We start from the raw sequence: 13,036 nt of genomic DNA, 5'->3' as shown, positions 1-13,036 counted from the left end.
TCCCCTACACTTCATATGTGACTGCAGGAAATGTGTGACACATCCTCAACAAGACCAACACTAATCAAGTTGAGGAAAGGCCTCCAAGTTACATCATTTTACCAGTCAGCAATATTGCTACTAACATTTCAAAAATGCTTGACAGAAAACTGGCTAAAATATCTACCAGCTCATCAACTATTATTAGGAACCTGGTAAAAACCCAGCACAAGTGCAGAAATTTACACTATACTATGTGGGGTGTGCAAATGTGCATAGCAGCTACCCTAATTGCTGTTAGTAACAGTATCCATCAAAAGTCTGGTAGTTACAGTATCTCAAAATTGCTCATCAACAAGATATTACCCATTCTGGAGACTGCTGTAACATGATGTCAACAAGTCCCACTCTAACTCACCCATCTCACCACATTAGTTCCACTACTACTACCACCACCACCACTACTACCTCTACCCACACGACACTCCACCTGACTCCTGCCACTATATATATACTCATTTTCTTAGTTTTCTCTGTATTAGGACTGAAGAAGCCACTCGTGGCAAAAAGTTTCCTTTAATAAATGTCCTGAGCTGTACATAAGTGTCTTTATCCACACACACAGATTGCTTGCACCAACAGACGAGAATAGCATTCCGGAACCTCAGTAAGGAATCGTTCAAGACTTTATACACCGTGTATGTCAGGCCCATACTGGAGTATGCAGCACCAGTTTGGAACCCACACCTGGTCAAACACATCAAGAAATTAGAGAAAGTGCAAAGGTTTGCAACAAGGCTAGTTCCAGAGCTAAGGGGAATGTCCTATGAAGAAAAGTTAAGGGAAATCAGTCTGACAACACTGGAGGACAGGAGGGTCAGGGGAGACATGATAACGACATACAAAATACTGCGTGGAATAGACAAGGTGGACAGAGACAGGATGTTCCAGAGATGGGACACAGAAACAAGGGGCCACAATTAGAAGCTGAAGACTCAGATGAGCCAAAGGGATGTTAGGAAGTATAATAGTCTGGCAAGCGATGTAGTGGAGGCAGGAACTATACATAGTTTTAAGACAAGGTATGATAAAGCTCATGGAGCAGGGGGGGAGAAGACCTAGTAGCGGTCGGTGAAAAGGCGGGGCCAGGAGCTGAGTCTCGACCCCTGCAACCACAATTATGTGAGTACTCACAACTCAAAGTGTCAGAGTTCTGGCATAAATTCAACATTGCAGATGCCTTACCCCATGTCAAAGCTGCATGTGATAATGTGCTCCAATTAACAATAAATGCAGGCTGTGGAGAATAATTTCACAAGATTTCCCTTAGTTGAGGATCAAGTCGAAGGAATTGTTCAGCTGGCAAGAGGACTGCCAGGTGAGGGCTTTGAAGACATCCATCAATGAAGTATTAGAAGATGATGAGGAAAAATGAAGTCCAGAGGAAATGTTAGCAAAGCTGAATTCCCAGATAGAAGGGACTCAGAGAGAAGAAAAGGATGAGGAAGAAGAGCCTGCAGAGAAACAGTTAACACTTCTATAGTTATATAAGCAGTTCCATGTTGCTGCTAAACTTGCAGACTTTATCACTGAAAATGACCCTGATACATCCAGAAGCTCTACTCTGTGGAGGGGTCTAGAGCAGCTGATGATGCTCTACCATACGCTGTATGAAGTAATGCTGGGTAACACACAGTAGAGAAGCATGACAGAATACTTCAGGGTTCCTACAAGTAACAGCTCTGTGTCAGCCTCAGACCACAAACCCCAGCTATCTACTTCAGTGCACAAACCCTAGCCATCCACTTCATCCCTCTTATTTATGACCCAGTAGTGCCACACCAAGCTTCTCCACTGATGTCAAGTCACTTACGCAACAACAACCAGAATTTCAGGTAAGTGTATTCACAATACTTGACTTTCTTAGATTATGTTAGGTTAAATTACCCTGCATCATACTATAATGACATGCTTGAATGCGCCCATAAAATCTTCGTTCCTTTATTATTTTTGGTGAACTGCATATTTATGAGAAAAGTTGTTTGGCATTTTTGGAGGCAGCATGAAATGTGACTCAAATTTTAGTGTTTTCACATACAGCTCCATTTCTCTGGAACTTATGAGGTGCTATCAGTGAGTTCCCAAACTGCTACAAGAATATATATATGCTTCCCTAATCACCTAGTAGAAGTTGTCTCCCACAAAATACTCTACACACTGATCCCAGCACCACTGCCACTTCTTGAAACATTTCAGGAACTCTTCTTTCCTAACAGCCTCTAGCAAGGCCTATGATTCTCTTGACTCTCCTCCATGTTGTTAAAGTGCTGTCCCTTGAGTAGGGAAGGTGGGGGATAACTTCCATATTGTCTTGGGCTAGAAAATGCTGGACAGCTGGTGGTGCTGCATAGTGAATGAACCAACTGTGGGAAGCCCACAACATCAGACATTTCCTTCTCATGTCTTCCCTCAAATGTTTCAGAACCTCAATGTGAAATTTTTGATTAACTGTCTGCCCTGCTGGAACAAATTCCTGATGAACAATTCCCACTTAGTCAAAAAAAAAAAAAAAAAAAAAAAAAATGAGCATGCTCTTGACTTGGCATGCCTTCCTTGGTCTGGGTGAGTTAGGACTTTTCCACTGGGGCATAGCTGTAGACTGAAGTTTCATTGCCAGTCATCTTTGGGCCATACTTGAACTGTCTTTTGAGGTTCTGACAAACATCCAAGTGATGGTCTTTTTGGTCTTGAGTCAGCAAGCAGGACACAAATTTCACAGTCACTCACCTCATGTTCAAATTTTGAGTCAAAATGCTTTGACACAATCCACAAGAAATTCTCAGAACACTTGCAATGTCCTAGATACTCTAATAATGATCTTCATGAATAGTCTGCCCCACTTTTTCAATGTTGGTGTCCGTTTTTGACACTGATGGATGACCAGAGCAAGCATCATCCTAAAACCCTCGTTCATCTTGCTTTGGATTGAGAAAACCATTCAAAACACTGTGCTCTGACCTACTGCTTCACTGCCTATTGCTTGCTGAAGCATTTGTGAGTTTAACTAGCCATTTTACCAAGCTTGAAACAGAATTTCACACTCACATTATTCTTTCAAAGATTCTATTCTGTTACAGAAAAAAATCACAACACACTGACAACACTACAAAAAATGTACATCTAATTTCAACAGAATGACTGACCACACTGAAACTTGCCATGTTACTTCACCAAGGTGTGCCCTGCAGTGTGATCTATACCACCACGTATCACTCAGGAAGCACATGAAGATTCGAGTACAGCAACTTTTTGATAACACCTTGTATCTCAAAAGGTGGTTGTCTACTGTACCTTCAACTTCATTTTATTTACAATTTCTGTATATTATGGTACTGTTTTACAGTTTATAATATTTTTAGTGTCTGGTGGTTTTCTGAATCAATAGGCCAATTCCACTGATTTCAAATTTTGTCCATTTTTCACAGAAGTGATGGGGCTCAAACCAACAGCGAGTACTAAAACTCAAAAGCCAGTGATGGCGCTTTGTTTAGGTTACCATTGTGAAAAATAAATTTTATAATTTGGAATGCAAGGACAATCAGCAACAACGTACACCCCTTCTTAAGGATATGTCTGAAATTTTGAAGGTATTAGCGGATTTTGGAAACTCATTCATCAAACAGCTGGACTGTCAATGTTCAAACTGTTTAACCCTTTGAGGGTTTCGGCCGCACTAGTACGGCTTACGACCCAGGGTTTTTGACGTACTAGTATGCCTAAATTCTAGTGCCCTCAAATCTAGTGGGAGAAAGCTGGTAGGTCTACATATGAAAGAATGGGTCTATGTGGTCAGTGTGCACAGTATAAAAAAAATCCTGCATCACACAGTGCATAACAAGAAAAAAAAATCTTTGACCGTTTTTTTGGAATAAAGCAGCAACTTTGCAAAGACATATTACAGAAATTGAGATGATTTTGACTGGTTTTACAAAGAAAAGTACCTTGAAATTGAGCTCAAAGTAGCAGAAATGTTCGATTTTTACCAAAGTTCAAAAGTAAACAAATCATGCCAAGCGTCCAATACACGTCAACTGGTGAGTCTAATATTCTTTCGCAAATATGCCAATATTATTTATACCATTTTTTTACACTAATGCAGTAGTCTGCATAACAGTAAATCTTCTATTTTTTGTGAGAATAAAAATTCAAAGTGGAAAGCAAAAGAATGTAAGAGGGCCTTGAGACGTGACTAATGAACAAAGGAAATGTCATTTTAGTGCCAGGAATGTCTTTCTTGTTTATTCTGGACCCTATTCGGAAATTGGCATCTTTTGAAGTTTGTGTGAAATTGGCAAAATTGCTAAATTCTGACCACTGTACTGGATAGTTGAAATTGGTAAATGGGTGGTTTCTTGCACTCATTCGATAGAAAAAATGGAGTTCTAGCGAAATATTCATGTTTTTTGTCGACTAGTACAATGGAATTGGGTGAAAATGGGGCTCAAAGTGGGCGAAAATCGCCGATGTGTAAACATCGCTGAGACCGCTAACTTCGCGAGAGCACAATTCAGTAAGTTTTCCATCAAATTTCATACTTTTGCTGTCATTATGATCGGGGGAAAAAAAAAAGATGGATAATCTTTTCCCGATGGTAATGACACCAAAAGTACAAAATTTGATGGAAAACTTATGAAATTATGCTCTCGTGAAGTTAGTGGTCTTGGTAATATTTATGCATTGGTGATTTTGCCCACTTCGAGACCTATTTTCGGCCAATTACATCATTCCAGTCGATGAAACTCATAGCTATTTCACTAGAACTCCTTTTGTTCTATTGATTGAGTACAAGAAACTGCCCATTTACCTATTTCAACTACCCAATAAAGTGATCAGAAATTGGTAATTTGGCCAATTTTGTACACAATTCAAGGAAGGTCAATTTCAAAATAGGGTCCAGAATTAACAATGCAAACATTCCTAGCACTACTATAACATTTTCTCTCTTCAACAGTCATGTCTCCAGGCCCCTCTTATATTACACTAGCTTTCCATTTTGAACCTTTATTCACACAAAACATAGAAGATTTACTGTCATTCAGACTACTGCATTATTGTAAAAATGGTATAAATAATATCAGCGCATTCATGAATGCATATCAGACCCACCAGTTGACGTGTATTGGATACATGACGTGATTTGTTTACTCTTGAACATTGGCAAAAATCGAACATTTCTGTTAATTTGAGCTCAATTTCAAGGTACTTTTAGTCTGTAAACCATTCAAAATCATCCTAGTTCGGTAGTATATCATCCATTCTATCAAATGAGGCCAAGAAAACGAGAATACAACCATAAATACTACATGAAAATACACCGCAAAGTCGGCTTTAAACAAAAAACACGGTCGGAGTTTTTTTCCCATTATGCACTGAATGCTGCAGGATTTTTTTTTATACTGTGCACACTGACCACTCAGACTCATTCTCTCATATGTAGGCCTATTAGCTTTCTCCCGCAAGATTTGAAGCCACTAGAATTTTGGCGTACTATTACAGGACCGACACTGGCCTGCAAGCTGTAATATTACGGGACTGACAGCGAAAGGGTTAATGCTATGAGTGTGGAGATACTCTGACTGCCACTGCACTCATCTTCTTGAAGCACTATTATTCATAATACTCACAATACTATCACCAGCTTATAATATATTCCCTTAAGTTATTCTCAAACTTTTCTATTTTTCTTTCTTTGCTGAGAGCACTGCACTGAGAACCAACTATAGCAATGATTTTAATTTTTCACAAGCTAAAAAATTCCTACTTCTTAGTATTTTTTCTGAATATTATACATGTGCTAAATTACTTACTGTATGTGACCTTGGAATACACTACTCTGCATTATTTTTCAAACTTATAAAAATATATTATTTTAATTATATTGATAGGGTAGCACTGAATCTAAGGAGTAAATATAGTGCCTGTCGAATAGGAGGTAATCTGAAGAGGGCAATTCCGATTCTTTGGATCAAGAGCCCTTGAACAGCATCAAGGCACACTCCTCAAGGGGTGTTTCTTGATGCTGTATGCCTCGAATCCCATAGACAGACTGAGTGATTTAGTATGAACACTTTTTTTCTTTTCTGTATGACGAAAAACAGATCTCAATAGTGACAGATGTATATTATGTTGAACAAGTTGTACCATTAAGTCACTATTTTTTATAATGTGTGTTAATATGAATCAACAGTTTTTATTTGCAAGTTTTAAATCTTCAGAGTTCATTACATTTCAAATGCTATCAGAAATTCAAAGTACAGTTAAGCTTTTCCAATATTGGATATAAAATAAACAATGGAATTCAAAACCAGATAATAATTATGCAGTTCAGAATAAATAACTGCAATGAACGATAGCAAAACATGCAATTAAATAATTTTGGATATAATATATAGATCACATTTCTACTATGTCTCTTTGTAGAATCAACTTAATAATACTGTAAGAAATGTTCATTCTTTTGCCAGCTGGATCATGCAGTAACTTTATAATGTATAATGATCCATATACGAATTCTTATCAAAACTGATTAAATATGCGTGATAAATAATAATTAAAAACAATCACTGTAGAAATATGTATGCATACAAACTTTCAAGTCAATGAATGTTTTACATGCTTATAAAACTGTAACTCCATCTCAAATTTGTCAAGGATATTCATTAGTTCAGTGCAATAATAAATAACTTGTATAACACACATGCTTTTCAGTTAGTCAAAATCAATAACTAAATAAAATAAAATCACGCATGTTAGTAGAATACCTGCAATTACCCTGTCAAAAACCACTCATTGTCTAATACTGTATAGAAAATAACAGGCGATAATCGTGTTTATGTAACTACAGAATATGAAATGACTAGTCTTGTGTGAGCATCAAGCAGGCAAAAACTTTTATGTAGTAGATATGTTTCACTCATGATCTGTTAGTTTTAATGGACTGTTATGGGGCATGACCGTGTTGGGTGGTGGCCCCTTGTGGGTAGTGTGGGCGTGCGGGATCACGCCGGCATCACACCCACTTACCGCTAATTAGTTGATTGCTGCACAGCTGGGTACTGCTCAGCTGGCTGCTACTGGACTTGCGGTCAGGACGCACAGAGTCTGCACTACTCTCAGTTCTATGCTCTTTGTTAGAAGTGGGAGGGTTTGTTGTTGCAGGTGGTGCAGCAGGGGCAGCAGAAGTAGCTGCAGCTGCAGCAGCAGCAGCCACAGCTGCCATCACACCCCCTGCACCACCACCTGCAGCTGTTGCCATCTTTCCCCCACTGCTACCTCCACCGCCACCACCGCCTCCAGATAATAAACTGTTCTTAAGGCCAGCCATGGTGCCCACCACTGATGCTGCAGTAGCTTTGGTTTTCTCCTCCAAGCCTGAGATACCAAATATCATTGGCTTATATTTACTATAGTAATAGTAAATGTTCTCAAGTTTTCATGAAGGCAGTGCAGTCATGCACTAATAATACCATTTCATTATTATTGTTACACATGCTAGTCCACTGGGAGCATATTTCTTCCAACAATGTGTTCCTCACACACTATTAATGTGGAGGATGTGCTCTAGTTTACAACCAAGACACGCACACTAATTTTATTTTATGATCTGACTTCTTAACACTGAAATTTAAATGACTAAAAAAAGTAATACTAAAAACTGAATTTGGTCATGTAATGTTTCACTGTTTACTATGTAGATATTTTTAAGAGACTAAAGTTTACTACATCTTTGCTAATAAAGCAACAGTGCAAAGAGTCTTCAAGTGTTGAACCAAAGCAGTTGGCTGGACAATGAAAAAATTAAAAGTAATATTTTTTTCTGATACCACAGAAATCCCAAGGCTCTATACCCAGTACTACAGCATACTGTGCTTAATATTACCTTCATTCATTTTCCAACAATTACTAATCACAAAAATTTGATGAAAAAAATAAATTCATTTAATAATTACAGTAGACTGTTATATTGCACGGCAGTTACGTTCCTGAAAATGCTGTGTTAGGTAAATCCATGTTAGAAAAACTGAAGAACTTATGGGAAAAATAGGGTTGCATGTCTGGGAGCCCCAAAAAAGCCAAACAACTTTTTTTTAGACCTCCAGATCTTACAAAAATAAAAGTGAATATGTAATTGTTGTTCACTGTTGTGATGTATTATGTTGTTTTTACTGCTTAAGGCTACAAATATAACAGAAATAATAGTATTTCTTACCTTAAATTGTGGGCGCTGGTGTTTGTGGATGATTGTGTAGAGAGTGGAGAGTTATGTTGTGGCCCTACTGGGCTGAGGTGGATGGTAGAGGTTCTGGTACTGAAGTTGATAGTTGTATTGGAGTGTGCATAAATTCTGTAATTTTTTTTTTTTGTTCTATTTTACCCTGCAGTACATTACACAACTGACGGTAAAGCATCAGCTACTCTAGACACCATTTCAGATAACTGCTTCTAGATTTGTCTGGGTCCTCTTCAGTGAAAAAGTCTAACTTAAAGTCAGTCAATCAGTCATCAGTTAGTCAAGTAAGTTAGTAAGTCAGTCAAGTAAGTCAGTCAGCCAAGTCAGTCAGTAAAGTCAAGCAAGTCAGTCAAGCAAGTCAGTCAAGCAAGTCGGTCAAGCAAGTTGGTCAAGCAAGTCGGTCAAGCAAGTCGGTCAAGCAAGTCGGTCAAGCAAGTCAGTCAAGCAAGTCAGTCAAGCAAGTCAGTCAAGCAAGTCAGTCAAGCAAGTCAGTCAAGCAAGTCAGTCAAGCAAGTCAGTCAAGCAAGTCAGTCAAGCAAGTCAGTCAAGCAAGTCAGTCAAGCAAGTCAGTCTGTCAAGCAAGTCAGTCAAGCAAGTCAGTCTGTCAAGCAAGTCAGTCTGTCAAGCAAGTCAGTCTGTCAAGCAAGTCAGTCTGTCAAGCAAGTCAGTCTGTCAAGCAAGTCAGTCTGTCAAGCAAGTCAGTCTGTCAAGCAAGTCAGTCTGTCAAGCAAGTCTGTCAAGCAAGTCTGTCAAGCAAGTCAGTCAGTCAAGTCAGTCAGTCAAGTCAGTAAATCAGTAAAGTCAGTAAATCAGTCAAGCCAGTAAATCAGTCAAGTCAGTCAGTCAAGTCAATCAGTTATTCATCACACAAACTCATATATTTACCTCGTAATTTTTAATTGTACAAACTGATGCTTCATTAAGGCCATAGGCTCTCTCTTGTCTAATGTCACTATTTTCTTTGTAACTCTAAGACTTAAATGCTTATACCTTTTCTTGTCACTTTCAGCAACACTCATATGCCTACTGGGTGCCATGATTGCTTGGCAGATACAAGATATGGCAACTGAAAGATCAAAACACAATTCACAAACACAGCTAGCTCCTAGGGAGCATTCATACTGGATACGTATTCACAAAGGCTGGGATAGGGGTGGTGGATGTGTTGGGGGTGGCAGGGGATGGGAGTAGGTCTCCCCCACTGACCCACAACAAGGCGGCAGCTTGAGCTGGGGAATTTTTTTTCGTACCCGCAAATGGAACCGTGTTAAGTTAATTTTATGAAGTGTTGTATGAAATTGTGCCGCAATTTTTCAATAGTGCAATAACCAAAACATGGCAAAAAAATCTGTGCAATATAATGGTCTACTGCATTAAAATAGCACTGTACAATAACCCCTCGATTTACAGGAATAATATGTTACTAGAAAGCTGCTTTTATTCATGTGTGTGTATATATATATATATATATATATATATATATATATATATATATATGTATATATATATATATATATATATATATATATAATATATATACTTTTTTTTTTTTTATCATCACACTGGCCGATTCCCACCAAGGCAGGGTGGCCCGAAAAAGAAAAACTTTCACCATCATTCACTCCATCACTGTCTTGCCAGAAGGGTGCTTTACACTACAGTTTTTAAACTGCAACATTAACACCCCTCCTTCAGAGTGCAGGCACTGTACTTCCCATCTCCAGGACTCAAGTCCGGCCTGCCGGTTTCCCTGAACCCCTTCATAAATGTTACTTTGCTCACACTCCAACAGCACGTCAAGTATTAAAAACCATTTGTCTCCATTCACTCCTATCAAACACGCTCACGCATGCCTGCTGGAAGTCCAAGCCCCTCGCACACAAAACCTCCTTTACCCCCTCCCTCCAACCTTTCCTAGGCCGACCCCTACCCCGCCTTCCTTCCACTACAGACTGATACACTCTTGAAGTCATTCTGTTTCGCTCCATTCTCTCTACATGTCCGAACCACCTCAACAACCCTTCCTCAGCCCTCTGGACAACAGTTTTGGTAATCCCGCACCTCCTCCTAACTTCCAAACTACGAATTCTCTGCATTATATTCACACCACACATTGCCCTCAGACATGACATCTCCACTGCCTCCAGCCTTCTTCTCGCTGCAACATTCATCACCCATGCTTCACACCCATATAAGAGCGTTGGTAAAACTATACTCTCATACATTCCCCTCTTTGCCTCCAAGGACAAAGTTCTTTGTCTCCACAGACTCCTAAGTGCACCACTCACTCTTTTTCCCTCACCAATTCTATGATTCACCTCATCTTTCATAGACCCATCCGCTGACACGTCCACTCCCAAATATCTGAATACGTTCACCTCCTCCATACTCTCTCCCTCCAATCTGATATCCAATCTTTCATCACCTAATCTTTTTGTTATCCTCATAACCTTACTCTTTCCTGTATTCACCTTTAATTTTCTTCTTTTGCACACCCTACCAAATTCATCCACCAATCTCTGCAACTTCTCTTCAGAATCTCCCAAGAGCACAGTGTCATCAGCAAAGAGCAGCTGTGACAACTCCCACTTTGTGTGTGATTCTTTATCTTTTAACTCCACGCCTCTTGCCAAGACCCTCGCATTTACTTCTCTTACAACCCCATCTATAAATATATTAAACAACCATGGTGACATCACACATCCTTGTCTAAGGCCTACTTTTACTGGGAAAAAATTTCCCTCTTTCCTACATACTCTAACTTGAGCCTCACTATCCTCGTAAAAACTCTTCACTACTTTCAGTAACCTACCTCCTACACCATACACTTGCAACATCTGCCACATTGCCCCCCTATCCACCCTGTCATACGCCTTTTCCAAATCCATAAATGCCACAAAGACCTCTTTAGCCTTATCCAAATACTGTTCACTTACATGTTTCACTGTAAACACCTGGTCCACACACCCCCTACCTTTCCTAAAGCCTCCTTGTTCATCTGCTATCCTATTCTCCGTCTTACTCTTAATTCTTTCAATTATAACTCTACCATACACTTTACCAGGTATACTCAACAGACTTATCCCCCTATAATTTTTGCACTCTCTTTTATCCCCTTTGCCGTTATACAAAGGCACTATGCATGCTCTCTGCCAATCCCTAGGTACCTTACCCTCTTCCATACATTTATTAAATAATTGCACCAACCACTCCAAAACTATATCCCCACCTGCTTTTAACATTTCTATCTTTATCCCATCAATCCCGGCTGCCTTACCCCCTTTCATTTTACCTACTGCCTCACGAACTTCCCCCACACTCACAACTGGCTCTTCCTCACTCCTACAAGATGTTATTCCTCCTTGCCCTATACACGAAATCACAGCTTCCCTATCTTCATCAACATTTAACAATTCCTCAAAATATTCCCTCCATCTTCCCAATACCTCTAACTCTCCATTTAATAACTCTCCTCTCCTATTTCTAACTGACAAATCCATTTGTTCTCTAGGCTTTCTTAACTTGTTAATCTCACTCCAAAACTTTTTCTTATTTTCAACAAAATTTGTTGATAACATCTCACCCACTCTCTCATTTGCTCTCTTTTTACATTGCTTCACCACTCTCTTAACCTCTCTCTTTTTCTCCATATACTCTTCCCTCCTTGCATCACTTCTACTTTGTAAAAACTTCTCATATGCTAACTTTTTCTCCCTTACTACTCTCTTTACATCATTATTCCACCAATCGCTCCTCTTCCCTCCTGCACCCACTTTCCTGTAACCACAAACTTCTGCTGAACACTACATTTTTAAACCTACCCCATACCTCTTCGACCCCATTGCCTATGCTCTCATTAGCCCATCTATCCTCCAATAGCTGTTTATATCTTACCCTAACTGCCTCCTCTTTTAGTTTATAAACCTTCACCTCTCTCTTCCCTGATGCTTCTATTCTCCTTGTATCCCATCTACCTTTTTCTCTCAGTGTAGCTACAACTAGAAAGTGATCTGATATATCTGTGGCCCCTCTATAAACATGTACATCCTGAAGTCTACTCAACAGTCTTTTATCTACCAATAGATAATCCAACAAACTACTGTCATTTCGCCCTACATCATATCTTGTATACTTATTTATCCTCTTTTTCTTAAAATATGTATTACCTATAACTAAACCCCTTTATATACAAAGTTCAATCAAAGGGCTCCCATTATCATTTACACCTGGCACCCCAAACTTACCTACCACACCCTCTCTAAAAGTTTCTCCTGCTTTAGCATTCAGGTCCCCTACCACAATTACTCTCTCACTTGGTTCAAAGGCTCCTATACATTCACTTAACATCTCCCAAAATCTCTCTCTCTCCTCTGCATTCCTCTCTTCTCCAGGTGCATACACGCTTATTATGACCCACTTCTCGCATCCAACCTTTACTTTAATCCACATAATTCTTGAATTTACACATTCATATTCTCTTTTCTCCTTCCATAACTGATCATTTAACATTACTGCTACCCCTTCCTTTGCTCTAACTCTCTCAGATACTCCAGATTTAATCCCATTTATTTCCCCCCACTGAAACTCTCCTACCCCCTTCAGCTTTGTTTCGCTTAGGGCCAGGACATCCAACTTCTTTTCATTCATAACATCAGCAATCATCTGTTTCTTGTCATCCGCACTACATCCACGCACATTTAAGCATCCCAGTTTTATAAAGTTTTTCTTCTTCTCTTTTTTAGTAAATGTCTACAGGAGAAGGGGTTA

General features: G+C 39.3%; 1 protein-coding gene across 4 annotated transcripts in view; it reads right to left on the bottom strand.

Annotated features, from left to right (window-relative positions):
• LOC128688068 (calcium/calmodulin-dependent protein kinase type II alpha chain-like) overlaps positions 1-13,036 on the bottom strand; it is a 247,364-nt gene that overhangs the window by 224,434 nt on the left and 9,894 nt on the right. For all 4 annotated transcript variants that reach the window (XM_053775789.2, XM_070083808.1, XM_070083810.1 and 1 more), the window contains exon 2: positions 7,063-7,410. In XM_053775789.2, the coding sequence (XP_053631764.2) occupies positions 7,063-7,363 (301 nt within the window). In that variant the 5' untranslated portion in view covers positions 7,364-7,410. The remainder of the gene's footprint in view (positions 1-7,062; positions 7,411-13,036) is intronic.

The sequence above is a fragment of the Cherax quadricarinatus genome, chromosome 10 (genome assembly GCF_038502225.1).
Source record: "Cherax quadricarinatus isolate ZL_2023a chromosome 10, ASM3850222v1, whole genome shotgun sequence".
Lineage (NCBI taxonomy): Eukaryota > Metazoa > Arthropoda > Malacostraca > Decapoda > Parastacidae > Cherax > Cherax quadricarinatus.
Note: the sequence above shows the minus strand (reverse complement) of the source record. Positions and strands in the feature narration are given on the sequence as shown.